The 19462-nt window shown below is 41.8% G+C and overlaps 1 protein-coding gene across 6 annotated transcripts in view; it reads right to left on the reverse strand.

Annotated features, from left to right (window-relative positions):
- Positions 1-19462, reverse strand: part of FOCAD (focadhesin) — a 325099-nt gene that overhangs the window by 290623 nt on the left and 15014 nt on the right. For all 6 annotated transcript variants that reach the window (XM_034967226.3, XM_063594465.1, XM_063594464.1 and 3 more), the window contains one exon: positions 362-450. In XM_034967226.3, the coding sequence (XP_034823117.1) occupies positions 362-418 (57 nt within the window). In that variant the 5' untranslated portion in view covers positions 419-450. The remainder of the gene's footprint in view (positions 1-361; positions 451-19462) is intronic.

Consider the following 19462-nt stretch of genomic DNA (forward strand, 5'->3'; position numbering starts at 1 on the left):
TCTTAAATATTAATCCCTCATACTCTTCGGACATATAACGGTTTACCTCTGTTCCCAATAATTATAGGCCAAAAAAAACCAAACAAACATATTCAGGGGCCTACTAGTTAATCAAGGTTTTATTATCTCTAGGAAGAAAAGTATGATATATAAACAGAAGCTGAGATTGATCAATTTCAAATATTTGCTTTCCATGTCAAATATATATTTTCAAATTAAATGTATATTTAAAGTTGTTTCATAAAATATAAATCTCTACATGTAGAATAAAATATTTAATATTAAATATATAAAGTTCAGTTAACAATCCACAGAACAGGTTTATTTGTTACCATGAGCAAAAATAAACAAACAAAATTACCTGTGATTGGATAAGAGAATTTGGAAATTCAAACCTTTTCCTGATATCATCTGACATTTTTGCTTCTCTTACATGTATGTGTGCAGCTTCTGTAACCAAACCAAAAGAATATTTGTTAGTCTTCCAACTGGTCTGAATTGGGGCTCCAATTAATTATTCCTCAAATAATGTGAATGTAATCCATTCCAAAGACAACAATGGAAATAAAGCACAGGGCTCTGCAGAGTAATCCTTGGCATAACTTCATTGTCATCCAGCACTCAAATGTCATGATTGATAAATAAACTAAAAATGCCCAACAGCTCTTGGTTTTTCCCATGAGAGCTAATCCTGAAAAAGATGAATTTGCACTACGGAAATGAAAAAAACATCCAAAAGTTCAACCACACATTTGAAATAGAAATTAATTCTTTTGTGGATCAAAACTTATAAGGGAGAAAGAGTCAAACGGTCATAAAATTACTTCATCTATGCCTCACTTTGGCACAAGCTTTCATCTAAGCACTAATCCAACTGCTAGTGACAAGTGTGAAGCCTAGGTGAACTTTTTTCAAGAAGTATAGAAAAGACCTAGAAGTTCACACGTTAAAACAGACTGTTTGTTTCCTAAAGGAGGAACAAGCAAACAATTAGCACCAACTTTTAATATTTATATCTCACTTATCATTCCTACTGGGCTCACAAGAAAAGTGAAAGAGAGAAAGAGAGAGGAAGGAAGGAAGGAAGGAAGGAAGGAAGGAAGGAAGGAAGGAAGGCAGGCAGGCAGGCAGGCAGGCAGGCAGGCAGGCAAGCATGCAAAAGGATGGGGAAGGCAGGTGGTAAAGCAGGACCATGGAACTAATAAGAGGATTTCCTAAGGATCCCAATTTATCCCATTTCCATGAAGCACTGAACCTACCAATTACATTATTTTGAAAAACAGGGCCCTCTAGGTCACCTACTTTTACAATATAATTAAAATTAAAATTTATGTCAATAAACAGCCCTAGATTAACTTATAACAAGCAGAAAAACCAAGTTCCCCTGATCTCAAAAAACAAAGCATATTGTAATGAACTAGCAGCCTTTTCTAACTGCAGGTTGAGCAACCCTAATCTGAAAATACAAAATTCAAAATGTTACAAAATCTGAAACTTTTTGAGCACTGACGTGACACTCAAAGGAAATGCTCATTGGAGCACTTTGGATTTTCAGATTGGATTTTCAACCGGTTTAAAGTATATGCAAATAGTCCAAAAAAAATTTTTTTTTTAATCCAAATCCAAAACACTTCTGGTCCCGAGCATTTCAGATAAAGAATACTCAATCTGTACTTTCCACCCTTTTATCCAAAGCTAAACTCCCTGAATGGGTAATTTATCCTGGTATTTTTCTTCAACATCTATGTCCAACTTTCCTCCCCGAATTTGACATTCCACAACACTAAAACAACTTGTTCTAAGATTGCAAACTATTTTCCTATCTAAATCTACTTTATTAGCTTAAGCAGGTCAAAAATTTTTAACTTCCCAATTGTGTCAATCACAACTTTCTTGTAGCTTTCTCCTCCTTTGAATTCCATAATACTCACAACAGAGTCTCCTAAAGTGTGTCCCTGGGAAACACAGGAAAAAAATATCTCCATGGGTGAAAGAAAGATTCTATGGGGACATATATTCCTATCTTGAAATTCATTCACTCATTTAACAAATACTTATTAGTTGCCTATTGTGTGTCCAGCACAGTTCTAGGTGCTTGAGTTATATCAGTGAACAAAATAGGCAAAAAATCTCTGCATTTATGGAGCTTACAGTCTAGTAGAAAGCAGCAGATAATTTTTTAAACAAATAATACATAAAATATGTTAGAAGATGGTAAGTGCTAATAAAAAAAAAAGTGAAGCAGAATAAAGGAGATGAGAAATGGGAGAAATGCACACTTTCCATTTTAAATATGGTAGTCCAGGTCAGTCTCTTCTAGAGAGGGTGGCATGTGAACAGACTTAAAGGAGGAAAGGAAGTTAGATTAGCCAAACAGATATCTAGGGGGAAGAGTGTCACAGGCACAGGAAAAAGCCCTAAGCTAATAAATTGCTTAAGCCCTGTCTTAGGAAGAATAAAGAGATGTGCATACAGCAGAGTGAAGGAGGAAAAGAATGGTAAATCAGGTCAAAGGATCAATGAGAAGCCAGGTCATAAAAGGCCTTGTAGGCCACTACAGGGACTGACACGCTTATCCTGAGTGAAATGGAAAGCTACTGCACAATGAGGCAGTAGGATTTCAATAGAATCACTTGGGGTACCAAGTGGTCAGATTCTGGATATATTTGAAGGGAAAGCCAATGCGGCTGCTAATGGATTGGATAAGAGCACAGAAGAAAGGGCCAGGCACGGTGGCTCACACCTGTAATCCCAGCACTTTGGGAGGCTGAGGCAGGCAGATCACCTGAAGTCAGGAGTTCGAGACTAGCCTGGCCAACATGGCAAAACCCTGTCTCTACTAAAAATACAAAAATTAGCCAGATGTGGTGGTGTGCACCTATAATCCCAGCTACTCAGGAGGCTGGGATAGGCGAATCACTTGAACCCGGGAGGTGGAGGTTGCAATAAGCCGAGGTTGTGCCACTGCACTCCAGGCTGGGTGACTGAGTGAGACTCTGTCAAAAAAAGAAAAAAAAAGAATATAGGAGAAAGGAGTCAAGGATGACTCCAAGGTTTTTAATCTGAGCAACTTTTTTTTTTCTTTTTTTGTGAGACAGAGTCTCACTCTGTCACCCAGGCTGGAGTGCAGTGGTGCGATCTCGGCTCACTGTAACCTCCGCCTCCCAGGTTCAAGCAATTCTCCTGCCTCAGCCTCCCGAGTAGCTGGGATTACAGGCGCCCACCACCACGCTCAGCTAATTTTTGTATTTTTAGTAGAGACAGGTTTCACCATGTTGGCCAGGCTAGTCTGGAACTCCTGACCTCAAGTGATCCGCCCGCCTCGGCCTCCCAAAGCGCTAGGATTACAGGCGTGAGCCACCATGCCCAGCTTCAGCAACTTTATTTTTTATCTCAATTCCTTTGGCCATTTTACACATGGAACAATATAATTTCTATGTTACTTCTTACCACGGCGTTTTTTTACTAAAAAGAAAAGATAGAGCTGCCATCACCTGACATGGGGAACCAAGTTTTGTGAGGAAGACAAAGAATTCCATTTTGGACAGTTAAGTTTTAGATGCCTCACAGGTATCCCAAGGGGAAATGTCTCGTAGAAAGTCGAACACAGGAATCTAAACTTGGAGGCAGAGATCGTAGTGGAGATATAAATAATGTTGCATATTATTAAAGAACATAAGAGGGTCTAATACAAGAAGTCTATTTAACTTTGCTTAACCCAGAATTTATCAAATCTATCTGGCCATGCAACAATGGAAATACCTGCTAACCACCTATACTATCAGTCTGTCCTGGGATACACACTGGGAAACACTGTTTTACTGACTCCTCCTGTTCCTCTGTCCACTCTGCTCCTCGAGTGCTATCTTCCCTCCTGGAGGCACTCCCCAGCCACTCTGCCTTGTGCTGTTGTCCCTCCATACAAACTCTCCCACAGCTATCAGTCGTCATCTCGCACAGATCTCCAAACGCTTCCATACTTTCTCTTAGGAGGCTCTAAAATACCAGAAATTAGGGACATCAAAAACAAAACACATATTTCCTTTCAAAAAACTGTCACTTCAGAGGACTGTGTGGTAGATAGAGCTCCCTCTCCCCTCTCCCCTCTCCCCTCCCCCCTCCCCCCTCTCCCCTCTCCCCTCTCCCCTCTTTCCACGGTCTCCCTCTGATGCCGAGCCAAAGCTGGACGGTACTGCTGCCATCTCAGCTCACTGCAACCTCCCTGCCCGATTCTCCTGCCTCAGCCTGCCGAGTGCCTGCGATTGCAGGCGTGCGCCGCCACGCCTGACTGGTTTTCGTATTTTTTTGGTGGAGACGGGGTTTCGATGTGTCGGCTGGGCTGGTCTCCAGCTCCTAACCGCGAGTGATCCGCCAGCCTCGGCCTCCCGAGGTGCCGGGATTGCAGACGGAGTCTCGTTAACTCAGTGCTCAATGGCGCCCAGGCTGGAGTGCAGTGGCGTGATCTCGGCTCGCTACAACCACCTCCCAGCCGCCTGCCTTGGCCTCCCTAAGTGCCGAGATTGCAGCCTCTGCCTGGCAGCCACCCCGTCTGGGAAGTGAGGAGCGTCTCCGCCTGACCGCCCATCGTCTGGGATGTGAGGAGCCCCTCTGCCTGGCTGCCCAGTCTGGAAAGTGAGGAGCGTCTCTGCCCGGCCGCCATCCCATCTAGGAAGTGAGGAGCGCCTCTTCCCGGCCGCCATCACATCTGGGAAGTGAGGAGCGTCTCTGCCCGGCCGCCCATCGTCTGAGATGTGGGGAGCACCTCTGCCCTGCCGCCCCGTTCGGGATGTGAGGAGTGTCTCTGCCCGGCCGCCCTGTCTGAGAAGTGAGGAGACCCTCTGCCTGGCAACCGCCCCGTCTGAGAAGTGAGGAGCCCCTCCGCCCGGCAGCCACCCCGTCTGAGAAGTGAGGAGCGTCCTCCCTCCTCGTCTGGGAGGGAGGTGGGGGGGTCAGCCCCCCGCCCGGCCAGCCGCCCCGTCCGGGAGGTGAGGGGCACCTCTGCCCGGCCGCCCCTACCGGGAAGTGAGGAGCCCCTCTGCCCGGCCAGCCGCCTCGTCCGGGAGGGAGGTGGGGGGGTCAGCCCCCCGCCTGGCCAGCCGCCCCGTCCGGGAGGCGAGGGGTGCCTCTGCCCGGCCGCCCCTACTGGGAAGTGAGGAGCCCCTCTGCCCGGCCAGCCGCCCCGTCCGGGAGGGAGGTGGGGGGGTCAGCCCCCCTCCCGGCCAGCCACCCCATCCGGGAGGGAGGTGGGGGGGTCAGCCCCCCGCCCGGCCAGCCGCCCCGTCCGGGAGGGAGGTGGGGGGATCAGCCCCCCGCCTGGCCAGCCGCCCCGTCCGGGAGGGAGGTGGGGGGATCAGCCCCCTGCCCGGCCAGCCGCCCTGTCCAGGAGGTGGGGGGGGGCGCCTCTGCCCGGCCGCCCCTACTGGGAAGTGAGGAGCCCCTCTGCCCGGCCAGCCGCTCTGTCTGGGAGGGAGGTGGGGGGTCAGCCCCCGGCCCAGCCAGCCGCCCCGTCCGGGAGGGAGGTGGGGGGGTTAGCCCCCCGCCTGGCCAGCCGCCCCATCCGGGAGGTGAGGGGCGCCTCTGCCCGGCCGCCCCTTCTGGGAAGTGAGGAGCCCCTCTGCCCGGCCAGCCGCCCCGTCCGGGAGGGAGGTGGGGGGGTCAGCCCCCCGCCCAGCCAGCCGCCCTGTCCGGGAGGGAGGTGGGGGGGTCAGCCCCCCGCCCGGCCAGCCGCCTCGTCCGGGAGGGAGGTGGGGGGTCAGCCCCCCGCCCGGCCAGCCGCCCCGTCCGGGAGGGAGGTGGGGGGGTCAGCCCCCCGCCCGGCCAGCCACCCCGTCCGGGAGGGAGGTGGGGGGATCAGCCCCCCGCCCGGCCAGCCACCCTGTCCGGGAGGTGAGGGGCGCCTCTGCCTGGCCGCCCCTACCGGGAAGTGAGGAGCCCCTCTGCCCAGCCAGCCGCCCCCTCCGGGAGGGAGGTGGGGGGGTCAGCCCCCCGCCGGGCCAGCCGCCCCGTCGGGGAAGTGAGGGGCGCCTCTGCCCGGCCGCCCCTACTGGGAAGTGAGGAGCCCCTCTGCCCGGCCAGCCGCCCTGTCCGGGAGGGAGGTGGGGGGTCAGCCCCCCGCCCGGCCAGCCGCCCCGTCCGGGAGGGAGGTGGGAGGGGTCAGCCCCCCGCCCGGCCAGCCGCCCCGTCCGGGAGGTGAGGGGCGCTTCTGCCCGGCCGCCCCTACTGGGAAGTGAGGAGCTCCTCTGCCCGGCCACCACCCCATCTGGGAGGTGTACTCAACTGCTCATTGAGAACGGGCCATGAAGACAATGGCGGTTTTGTGGAATAGAAAGGGGGGAAAGGTGGGGAAAAGATTGAGAAATCGGATGGTTGCTGTGTCTGTGAAGAAAGAGGTAGACATGGGAGACTTTTCATTTTGTTCTGTACTAAGAAAAATTCTTCTGCCTTGGGATCCTGTTGATCTGTGACCTTACCCCCAACCCTGTGCTCTCTGAAACATGTGCTGTATCCACTCAGGGTTGAATGGATTAAGGGCGGTGCAAGATGTGCTTTGTTAAACAGATGCTTGAAGGCAGCATGTTCGTTAAGAGTCATCACCACTCCTTAATCTCAAGGACCCAGGGACACAAACACTGCGGAAGGCCGCAGGGTCCTCTGCCTAGGAAAACCAGAGAACTTTGTTCACTTGTTTATCTGCTGACCTTCCCTCCACTATTGTCCTGTGACCCTGCCAAATCCCCCTCTGCGAGAAACACCCAAGAATGATCAATAAAAAAGAAAAAAAAAAAAAACTGTCACTTCAGTTCATTTTAACCCAGTTATCCTCTCACAATTTCGTTCACCACCACTCTCTAAATCCAGTCAGCCACAAAATCGGCTTCCTTCTTTCCAGCACCTCAGAGGTTACTATTCCTCTTCATTCTACACTCATCATCTTAGTTCCTCATGGCAGGCTTACTCCAGTAACTGCTTAGTCTTGGGGCTCTCCATGCTGAGTTAGTACACTGCTGTCAGATTAGCTGTACTGAAATGCTGTTCCCGTCATATCATTTCCCTGTGAAATTTTCATAGCGGGTTTTCAATTGTTTGTTGGATTAAATGCAAATCCTGATGCCTAGCTTTTATGCCTTCCTATCAACAGTCTCACCCATTCAACTTCATTTTCACTACTGTAATTCTAATCTAGCTAAAACAGTTCCCAAAATGGTCCCACATGTTCAAAATCTGCTCAATCCTACAGGATTTCATTTCTTCTCTCCCACATAAAATGTCTCCTATATGCTTCCACTGCTTAAATATTAAACTCCTTTCATAGCACATCTCTGTTAAGCCTCTTCCAACTAGCTACATCTAACAGTAATCATATTGCTTTATATTCAATGTTACTGCATTTTGGTCTGACCCACATGTAACTATTTGTATCAGGACTAGAAATCTTTTTTCTGTAAAGGGCCAGAGAGCAACTACTCAAGTCTGCCATTGTAGCATGAAAGCAATAGGCGATACATAAATAAATGACTATAGCTGTGTTCTGATCAAACTTTATTTACAAAAAGAAGTGGGTGGCCCATAGTTTGCAAACTCCCAGTACATAAAACTATTTTTAAATTAATTTACAAAATTTCTTGACATAATTCCTAAAATTAACATTCAAATTTGGCCCTGTGCTCCCAGGCAGCTAGGGTAAATAAACAAAATAAATGATACCTCTCTTATAATCTAAAAGGTAAGAAAATATCCTTTATCAAAGAAAACAAACATTTTTGTGACCTTAAACTCTGAAGGAAATTTCTCACATTGGGCTTTATAAATGGAATATAGAGTGATATAATATGCAATATTCTCAATAACAAAAGCAAAAGGAAATGTTATTTTATTATTTTTTTTTTTTGAGACAGAGTTACGCTTTTGTTGCCCAGGCTAGAGTGAAATGGCATGATACCAGCTCACTGCAGCCTCCACCTCTGGGTTCAAGCAATTCTCCTGCCTCAGCCTCCAGAGTAGCTGGGATTACAGGTGTCTGCCACCACGCGTGGCTAATTTTTTGTATTTTCAGTAGAGGCGGGGTTTCACCATGTTGGCCAGGCTGGTCTCAAAATCCTGACCTCAGGTGATCTGCCCATCTCGGCCTCCCAAAGTGCTGCGATTACAGGTGTGAGCCACCGTGCCCAGTAATATTACTTTTTAAGCAAACGCTGGATAAAGCCACAGGCAAAATGTAACATGTTATTCAGCAAAAAAAAAAAAAAAAAAAAAAATCTCAGCTACTGGGATCCAAGTACAGAGTTTTCTGATGATCTAATCTAACTCAACAGAAGGCTGACTTTACAGTATCCACAGAAGCAGGTAAGATTATTGATATGTCACAGAATATAATTACTCAAATATCAATGGTGATAGAACTATACAGAAGAAGATGTGGGGCTATGCACTCTGATCCAGGCCCAGAATGCTGTAATTCCAGTATGTCTTTGGGGGCCAGGTGAGCAGCTGGGTAGGCTAATAGCTTATTATAGAAGTGAAGAAGCTGAGCCATCCAAAAAGATGACCTTGTTTTCAGGAGGTGGGCCACTGTGGAAAAAGAGTGTTGTTTTTATCTAAATTACCTAAGTACAGATGACAAATACCAAAGATTACAAAAGACAGCCCTAATTTCAGTGTGACACCTCAGAGAACGAATATGTTTTTTAAATCTATAGTAACTTTACCTTTCCTAACAAATGGCCATTAAGCATTCTCAAAACCACTACCCAAGCTGCAATATGACTTTACATCATTCTTGATTTGCTATCACTGGGCTACAAATTGCAAGTGTCTTTCATTTGCTGAAGACTTATATTTCAAGGTTAATCACAAACATTGGCCTTTTCTAGGTATAAAACATCATATCCTCTTAGGGAATTTCAAAAAACAGTACACATGGTCACTTTAGCATTGGCAAGCGTAGCACGTGTCCTACTTTTTTTTTTTTTTTTTTTTTAAGAGACAGAGACAGGGTTTCACTTTGTCATCCAGTCTGGAGAGCAGTCTACGTTATTTTTAAACTCAATTTCCTTTGGGTATTTTATACATTAAGGAAAAACAATTTATATATTACTTCTTGTCATGCCATTTTACTAAAAGGAAACCAGTAACAATATAATCCATAAACCACACACTACAAAAATGCGTGTTTGATTTTCAAAGATTTATCTCCAACCTTTCAATATGCCTTTTTTGTCTGTCTAAACCTAAATCAGAAAGAGAATTTTTAATGAAGTCTTTAAGTTCCCAGTGAATCAAAACAGTTGTTTAATGTAAGCAATTATCTGCCAAGGTAGTTCAGCCCCTAAGAATACGTCCAAGAAAATTAATCTATCAATTGCACTAATAAAAGAGCAGTAGATAAAACACTTTGGGTTTTCAACTTTCTCAATAGTTTCTCTAGGATATTGTACAACTATGTATCACACAAAAGTACTTAATGTCAAACCTCAAATAAAGGACACAATCTTAAAAGCAAGAGGAAATCTAACAATTATGAAAACCCAGCAGAGACAATAACTGATATACAAGGTAGTTGGAGGAGGAGGGTCCAATGATCACGAAGACAGACATTTGACTTTGAGCACTCTTGACTACCATATTTCTATATAGGAACGGCTCAAGGGCAGTCACATGGCTGAAACTCAGGGCTAAACAGAATTTTTTTTTTTTTTTCCTTAAGAGACAGGGTCTCACTCTGTCACTCAAGCTGGAGTACAGTGACACAATCATACGTCACTGCAGCCTCAAACTCCAGGGCTCAAGTGATCCGCCCATCCTCAGCCTTCCAAGTAGCTGGGACTACAGGCATGCACCACCATGCCTGGCTAAAGTTTTTTTAAAATTTTTTGTAGCAACGGGGACTCCCTCTGTTCCTTGGGCTGGTCTCAAACTCCTGGGCTCAAGTGATCCTCCCACCCTCAGCCTCCCAAAGCACTGGGATTACTACAGGTGTGAGCCACCACATCCAGCCCAGAGTACATTCTTAAAGCTAGTTTACATGAGCAGTATCATCAGCACACTGATAAAATGGCTGATAAAAAAATAAGTACTGCATTCACATTAATGGGCTCTATGTTTTAGAGACACAAAATCCAGGACTTTTCTTTTTCTAACATTTTATTAACTATTCCAATTATCAGTTATGGAATTTACTTAGTTTCTTCCTCCCACAAATTAAGCTATGGAACCATCAGCCTAAAACCATACTTTTAAACAAATATTTTGACAATTTTTATCTTTTTTATTACTTGTTGTGGATGGCTTATAGAAAAGCTGATGGGCACTATCAATAAATTTTGAGCTGATTTTATAAATTTATCAAGACTATGGCTCAAGGGTGGATTCTAGAGTCACCAACTGACTGACCCTGTCCCTCAAAAAAGAGGGGGAAAATTCTGCCTATACTTTTCAAATGCCCACCTTGTTGTACTGTCTAATATGGATCTCTTTCTCATTCTTCTGCTGCTTAGCTTCTCATCTACTGCTTCCCAGTCCCTAAGTATTTCCATGTACCCTCTTTAAGATCAGTCAGCTCGATTGTTTCATCACCTTGTATGAAATCCTGACACCTGCTCACACTTAGCCTCAGCTCTTGCTTCAAAGGCTTAAAAAATCCAACTGCCACCAACACTCCCAAAATAACAGGACAAGATAATTGGAACCCTTTTAACCACAGTTGACCCTTGAGAAAAGGTCCACTTATACGTGGCTTTTCTTCCACCTCTGGCACCCCTGAGACAGCAAGACCAACCTCCCCTTTTCTTCCTCCTCCTCACCCTACTCAACACGAAGGTGAAGATGAAGACCTTTATGACGATCCACTTCCACTTAATGAAAAGTTCTCTTCTTTATGACTTTCTTAATTTCTTTTCTCTAGCTTTCTTTGTTGTAAGAACACAGTATATATAATACATAAAATGTGTACGAATCAACTGTTTATAATATCCATAAGACTATTGGTAGTTAAGTTCTTGGGGAGTAAAAAGTTACATACAGGTTTCTGACTGCATGAGGGATTGGCACCCCAAGACCCCAAATTGTTCAAGGGTCAACTGTATATGATTCATAAAAATTCATAAAAATTGAAAGTTTTCAACAATAAAGAGCAGGTGTAAGAAAACAGTAATTTTTAGTTATTATATTCTCAGAGAGACCATTAAGACACATTAAAATTAAACCCAGAGTAGAAAATACTTTTATCTTAGCCAATAATTTCAAAATCAAGCTGAAGTAGATAGTAGCTCAGTGGTGTGACAGAGCCACTCGGTCAATATTATAATCAGAGAAAGCAGCAACCATATGATTTTATCCACCAATATCTGTTCTCTTCTTTTGTATTAACAAAACTGTAACCTGAACAGCTTCATTACATTTCCCAGCCTCAAATATAGTACAGTATGAATATGTGATCAAGTTCTCTCCAGTGGTGTTTGAGCAAAACTGACATGCCATTTCCAGGCTGGAGTCTGCTTCCTCCACTCTCTCTTCGGAACCACAGTGAATTCTGGGCAACAACCTAGACACAACCACGCACATGAAGACAATGGCCCTGGGACTCTGTTGAAGAAACAAAATGGGAAGAACGTGGATCCCTAAATGATAGCTTGCTGCACGGCTACATACCTGGAACTCCAACTATTACAGGAAAAACTTCTACACTGTTTGAACCATTTCATTTTGGGGTCTCCTTGTTGCAATATCTAGCACTGCCTTAACTAATATAATGGACCTAACATCATCTCCCTCCCTACATATTCTCACTAGAGAAATGAAGAAACAATGTCAGAGAGGTTAAAGCAACTTGCCAAAAAGGAAAGTCATCATGACAGAGTTCAAGTGAGAACAGAGGTTTCTTGACTTCCAACCAAGTGTTCTTTCCACTGGACCATCGGTCACATGAGGCATGACCTACACAATTCCATATCACTGCATCATATCCAGGAATTTTAAGATCAATAATTCAAGTACTGAGAACATTTACATGACTATGAGTTCAGATGATCTCACTCGCTGCCATTTACTAAAAGTACAATGAATTCTATCAAATTCCTGCCGTTACAATTTAGTTCCTTCTCAATATCACATGCTACTTACAGATTTTGAAATGGGAGCCTAAAATAAGATCAAAGGCAGGAAATTCCAAGTCAGAACTGATTGCTGTCCAGGAAAACAGGCATTAAAATAAAAAATAAAACTACAAACTTGGCCAGGCACGGTGGCTCATACCTGTAATCCCAAGACTTTGGGAGGTCAAGACAAGAGGATCACTTGAGCCCAAGAGTTTGAGACCAGCCTGGGCAACATAAGGAGACTCCATCTCTACAAAAAGTTTAAAAATTAGCTGGGTATGGTGGCTCATGCCCGTAGAAACAGCTACTTGGGAGGCTGAGGTGGGAAGATCACTTGAGCCCAGTAGATCAAGGCTCCAGAGAGCCAGGATTGTGCCACTGTACTCCAGCCTGGGTGACAGAACCAGCCCCTGTTTAAAAAAAAAAAAAAACTTAAAACTGAATAATGCCTAACTAGTTACAAATTTTCTCTAATTATTCTGTGTTTTAACTTGTGGCATATGGATGTGTATATGCTAAATATATGAGTATATCAATGAAAAATAGTTATTTTTTAAAATCTAAGGGCTTATGAATCTCTAGAATTTTTTCAGCATCCAATCTAAATCTTCAAAGTTGGCTTTTTTATTTTTTCCAATATTATAATTTTTAAGTATTTTTCCTTCACCAAAACAATTACATATATTGCCCAGTACAAAACATTTTCTAAATAAAGACTTCATGTTCATATAAAATATTTACAGTATATTTAAAATAAAACTGATACCTAATTATTTTAAATGTGTTATTGGCCAATAAATGATCGCAAAATCTCCATATTCACAATCTTACTTCAAATACCATTCAGTTAACTAAATTAGTAAAACATCACAGAATGGATGCTTTAGATATTTTGCTTGTATTTTCTCCCCTCAAAAATGACTCAAATTTTGTATACTCACTCTCTAAAATAACTTACCTAATTCTTAGCAGATATTAATATGGTACAAAGTATACACAGTGTAAGGATGTAATATTTGGGATTTTCTATAAAATACCCAAGTATTGAAAGAAAAATAAAAGAAGACTGATAGATGAAACAGGAATGTCTAAATGTTAATAATAGGTACACTGGAATTCATAATACTAGTCTCTATTTTTATGTTTGAAATTCTCCATAATAAAAGGTCTTTTAAAACCCATGTATGTGGCTCTTACTAGGGGAAAGGCAATATTCTAAGCATTTTACATGTATTAACTCATTTAACCCCCACAGTAACCCGGAGATAGTTACTCATTTTACAGATTAAGAAACTGAGGCACAGAAAATTTAGATAACTTTCCCAAGGTCACAGAGTAAGTGACAGAACCGGAATTCCAACCTAAGTAGTCTCGCTCCAGAGTACGTATGCACAAAGAAAAGCCCGGAATGTACCAATTGTGGATAATTTTTATTTTTGCTCATTCCCAGTTTCTAATTGTTCTATGAGAGTATGTGTTTTGTAATTTTAATAAAGTTACCAAAATAGGAAAATCTAGACTCACATTATAATACATTTTGTAGAAATAGAGGATATAACCTTCTGACACCCAAATCACTGAAAGCGTAGAAATCCATCATTAAAGGGTGTCATAAAGTGAGCAGCAATTTAGTAGAAAAATTGTTGATAAAATGATGAAAGATTACTTTGTTACTTATGTTTACCAATGCTTTATGAAAAGAGTAATATTGAAAAGGGGCCAATGTAATTCAGCCAGATAGATTAAGTTTAAACCACTTAAAAGCTTTCTTCCTTCATTTTCAAGGAGAAAAATAACTATTATAATTTCCCCAAGTAGACTGCTAGGAAATCTTCCTCCAAAATAAAATTCTTACTCTGGAAAAGAATTATATAGACTGATTACAAGTTTATTGGCAACATTTTTGATTGTTGCAAAGTGACCAATCAAGCTCATTTGGTATTTTTCATAAAAACTAAATTACTAAATTCATGTAGAATGGAATAGACATGGTTTAGCTATTTTAATTTGCATACTGAGTGCTAATGAAAGCTGAAGACCAAATGAACAAAAAAATTTTACAAGAAGATAGTAAATTTCTCTATTTTCAACAAAGTCAATGTGCATACACCAAAATGGACATGGAGAGTATCTCTGTATTTGAGTCCTTAATGGTTACAAGGACAAAAACAAAGTTATCGCAGTACTGTTAGAAGAACCACAGTGAAAATGTTCAAATGAATAAGATCAATAGTGCACTGTGAAGCAATGACATATATTCTTTTGCAAACTCTAAGATTGTCCACAGAGAAGAATAACACCTTAATCTGATTAAGCTCACAGTCTTACCTACCTCTATCATCATGATAACAGAGCAACCTGACACAGACAGCAAAGCTCTGAGGTGCTTTGGGGAGCCCCCTTTGGGGGCTAAAGGGAGGAGGGAACCATAGACCTGGATGCAAATCCTGATTCCAGCACTAGGCAAATCACTTACCATCTTGGAACCTGTTTCCTCATTGGTTAAACAAGGTCTTGTGCATAACAATATAAAGTACGCCTTAAAGCCAAGAGTCTCGCACATAGCAGGCACTGTAGAAATGTGTGCTTCCTCCCTCCCTCAATACCATGTGGGACAGTCAAGGAAGGTGAATGATGGAAAAGAATTTGAATTTAAGTGATAAGGAATCTCTCATCAAGTGAGCAGTAATGAAGTAGAAAAATTGTTTTAATAATAAAAGATAAATTACTTATATGCAAAGATGGGATCTTGTATGCAAGTCACTAGAGAGAAATAAGACACCAGCCCCAAGGTTAGAATATACATAAGATTCCCATTTGAAATATAGTTTATGCAGCACTATTACAATTGCAAAGACATGGAATAAAATACAGTTGACTTTTAACTCATATGCTGAAAACTTTTCAATAGCTCCCCACTGCAACTCTATAGGAAGGCCAAAAGGTTCTGGTCTCGCAACTCTCCTTCAGTCAGGGCACTTCAGCCACATTGGCCTTCAGTTTCTTCCTTAAACCACCCCGACAACCACACCCTCAGCTCCTTCCACATCTGGGTCTAGAACTCTCAGGCCCCTCAGCCTCAAGTGCTCTTGACTTGTTCAATTGTTCAAATAAGCTGTTTCTTCTCTCCCTTCACATGTTCCCTCGAACCTTCCCTATCCCCCCACCACTCCCATAGCCTCAAATAGTTCCCTACTTGCCACTGCAGTGACCCACTATTGTACCATTCATAGCTTTTATCACAATCTCAAATGATTGTCATTTACTTATTTCTGCTTCCCTACTCCACCCCCACCTCCCCAAATGCAAACTCTTTAAGGCAGGGACCGTTTTGGGTTTTTTTTGTGAGATGGAGTCTTGCTCAGTCGCCCAGGCCGGAGTGCAGTGGCACGATCTCAGCTCTTACCACTATCTCCCCAGCATATAACAAATACCTATTCAATAAAGATTAACTGAATAAATGCAAAGCATAACATAGGATTTGGAATACCATATTGGATTAAACATCTCCTATGTGCTAAGCACTCCACAAGACACTTTAACTAATTCCACGAGATCCTCACAACAACTTTGAGGTAAATATTAACTCCATTTCCCACAGGAGGAAATAGGAGCTCAGGGGAGAAGTCACTTGCCTGAGGTTATACAGTGGTATTAACAGCCAGGATTTATTGAGAATTTTACCATGTGCCAGGCAGGTACTGTCAAAGCTTTTTATACGTATTCTCTCACTCGATATTCAAAACAACCTCATGACATAAGTACTACTATTAACTTTATCTTCATATGAAAAACCAAGTGAGGAAAGGAGAGGTCAAAATTAATTGCCTAATTATGTAAGAAGCAAAAGCATGAATATAAACAGTCTGCCTCCAGATCTCACATGCTTAACCACTCCTTAATAAAGTATAGATATAGTTGACTTAAAGTTTTTGTAAAACTAAGATCATCAAGCAGCCGGTGCCTCATGCCTGTAATCCCAGCACTTGGGAGGCTGAGGCGGGAGGATCACTAGAGGCCAGGGGTTCGAAATCAACCTAGGCAACATAGTGATACCCCATCTCTACAAAAAATTTTAAAAATTAGCTGGGCATGGTGGTACATGCCTTTAGTCCTAGCTACCCAGGAGGCTGCAGTGGGAGGACCATTTGAGCACTGGAGATTAAGGCTACAGTGAGCTATTATCATGCCACTGCACTCCAGCCTGGGCAACAGAACAATGCCCTATAGCTAATAATAATAATAATAATAATAATAATAACAACAATAATAAAGTTAAAAAACTAAAGCTAAATTAAGATAATCCATTAAAGCATTTCATTCAGAGCCATGAACATAGCAGTTTTTAAATGTTATTATTCTGAGTCTGAATCTAATACCTTGTTTTTTCCATTATATTTTGCTGCATCTCAGGAAATCAAATAAATCTTTAAATGAATTACCTGGGTTTGCACATACGTGTTAAATCAAATTCCCAAAGCAGCTTATCAGCATATGCAAACAGCTTTGTATCTTTGTATATACTGCAATCCTAAAAAGGTAATCAAGTCTAATGCACAAACGTTACATATTAAAGGATTACTCCTTGCCCAGAGCACAAAACATAAAAATTGTTTATCTAAACTTAACTTTCATCCTTGTGGCACCATCACCAGCAATACATCTCCCACATCTGTATATGTTCTTTGGTTATATGCCTTTATTTCGTCATTGACTGTTCAGTTTAAGTTCAATGAGTAGGTAACAAAGGATAACAATTGGCCACTTCCACCACGACAATTGTCAATCTGTAGTAAATCTATGCTTCTTGTAACTGATATCAACACTTTCACATCTACATTTTGTTTTTTAAAATAAGTAAATAATCACTAAAATTAATTAAAGCACTTATATACCCAAATGATTGCTTAAACACCACACACATACAGATGGCAATGCCACTGCAAATGAGTACTTAGCTGGCAGGAAACCTCACCATGTGACAGGTGAAAACACAGCTCAATGAGACAGGGAAATTTGTGTGTGCATGAGTTCACTTGCAAAAACAGGGCTTGAAATAATATTGGAACGCTCAGGAAGAAATGTCCAGAAGCAGGAAGATCAAAAGGAAGCCAATGCATGTTCTTTCTCAGTTCCTGCAGCTGCCTCAGAAAACAGGGCTTGAACTAAAACTTGGCATCACATTCCAGGCAGAGGGAATATGAGGATATGGTTTGAGAGGACAAAGTGGAGAGCTAAGATCAGTCTCTAATGTCCCTTCCAGCTCTGAGAGGGTTATAATCACTCCTCAAGACATTCTTGTCTCATTCTGAAGGGCCTAGTTTCCATCTATATAGCAGCTGCACCTGCTCAGATGCCAGTAAAGAAGAATCAGAGGTGGGAAGGGTCCCCACTGACCAAGCCTGCTGCATTATTACCCTGGACATTTGGATTTCTTAAGAGAAGCAGCTTCTTGTTCACCCCCTTCAGGGTCTGGCATGGAATAAGCAGTTAATAAATGTTTGCTGAATTACTGTGTTTAGCACAGTACCTAACAGTCTCAAAAATGTTAGAATCAGGATTCCAATGTTTATTTTGTTTTCAGATCAACTTTCCAAAACAGAAACTAAGAAATAGAGAGGAATCTATATCTTTTTCATTAATTAAGACTCATGAAACAAACAGCAAAATAAATAACAGTCAGAAGTAGAAAAATAAATGTTTAAACAACTTTATGTCCAAATTAATACAGTAACTTGAATTTAGTGACCAACACATTTAGGAATTGATGATAATTCTTTTTAGACACATCCTAAACTCCCAGTTTTTTTTTTTTTAACTAGGCGAATCATTTTTGTGTTGATAGTGCAAAGGTGAACTTCAGCCAAATTCAAATCCAAAATCAGCAGAATCTACACCAGTAAAATTTCATTACACTGCCATGAATTTTGGTACATTTTCTTTAAAAAAAAATCAAAGAACACATGTAAAAGCTAACAAGACTGTTTCTTCACTGTTTCCAGCTGAATGTAATAGAGATGGAAAATGGGTCTTTGTTACTTTAATACAACATAAGTTTTACATGAATGCTTCCATTGACAGCTATTATTTATCATAGCTATGTGCTTAATCTGCTATGTATTACAATCCTTTAAAAACCCACAGTATCACCTCTGTGTATTTCCCATTGGGGTAAAAGGAATTTTAAATAATTTCTTTAAAAAAAAAAGGAACATTTACTAATCTTCTATTATACAGCTAGCACTACTCATGGCTGTTTTTATTTATAGGGTGCTAAATAATCAGATATTAGTTAACTTTTGCAATCATCCTGGGCAGGAGTTCATTAGTAAATCATTTCATATTAGCGTGGAAATATCAAGCAGCATATTCAAGAATCAGAAGAGGATCTTGGGGTGAAATGCTGACATCCAATTGACAGAGTACAGTATGTAGGATGTCTTTCAGATAAAGTTAGTTTAAGAATTTTATTTAAACAAACATGGAGGAGGAGGAGAACGAAGAAGGGGTTAAGATGTAATATGTAGCTCTTCATATATATATACACATATATATACATATATACATATATATGTGTATATATATACATATATACATATATATGTGTATATATATACATATATACACATATATATACATATATATACATATATATGTGTATATATATACATATATATACACATATATATACATATATATACACATATATATACATATATATACACATATATATGTATATATATATATATACTTTTTTTTTTTTTTTTTTGAGACGGAGTCTTGCTCTGTCACCCAGGCTGGAGAGCAGTGGCACGATCTCGGCTCACTGCAAGCTCCGCCTCCTGGGTTCATGCCATTCTCCTGCCTCAGCCTCCTGAGTAGCTGGGACTACAGGCGCCCGCCACCATGCCCAGTATATCTGTATTTTTAGTAGAGACAGGGTTTCACTGTGTTAGCCAGGATGGTCTCAATCTCCCGACCTCGTGATCCACCCACCTGGGCCTCCCAAAGTGCTGGGATTACAGGCATGAGCTACTGCGCCCAGGTGCTCTTCATGATTTTTTTAATTTCACAAATGTTAAAACTAGTATATATGATTTTCATACATACAGGCCTAAGGGAACTTTTCAACACTCTGTTTTAAGTAAATGACCAACTAGATGAACAGCAACAGCCACTCCAAAGACCAGCAACTTACAATAAAGCCAATGTTCAAAAGAGTTTCATTTCACCCTCAAAGACTACTTCTGCCTTTCAGCCCAAATTCAAACACTATCTAAGAAATTGCTCCCAATCTGGCTTACTTCCAAACTGATAGAAAGGTTATCAAAGATCAGATCAGCTCAGGAACAAGCCACACAAATAAGGCA

This window comes from Pan paniscus, chromosome 11 (assembly GCF_029289425.2).
Source record: "Pan paniscus chromosome 11, NHGRI_mPanPan1-v2.0_pri, whole genome shotgun sequence".
Classification (NCBI taxonomy): domain Eukaryota; kingdom Metazoa; phylum Chordata; class Mammalia; order Primates; family Hominidae; genus Pan; species Pan paniscus.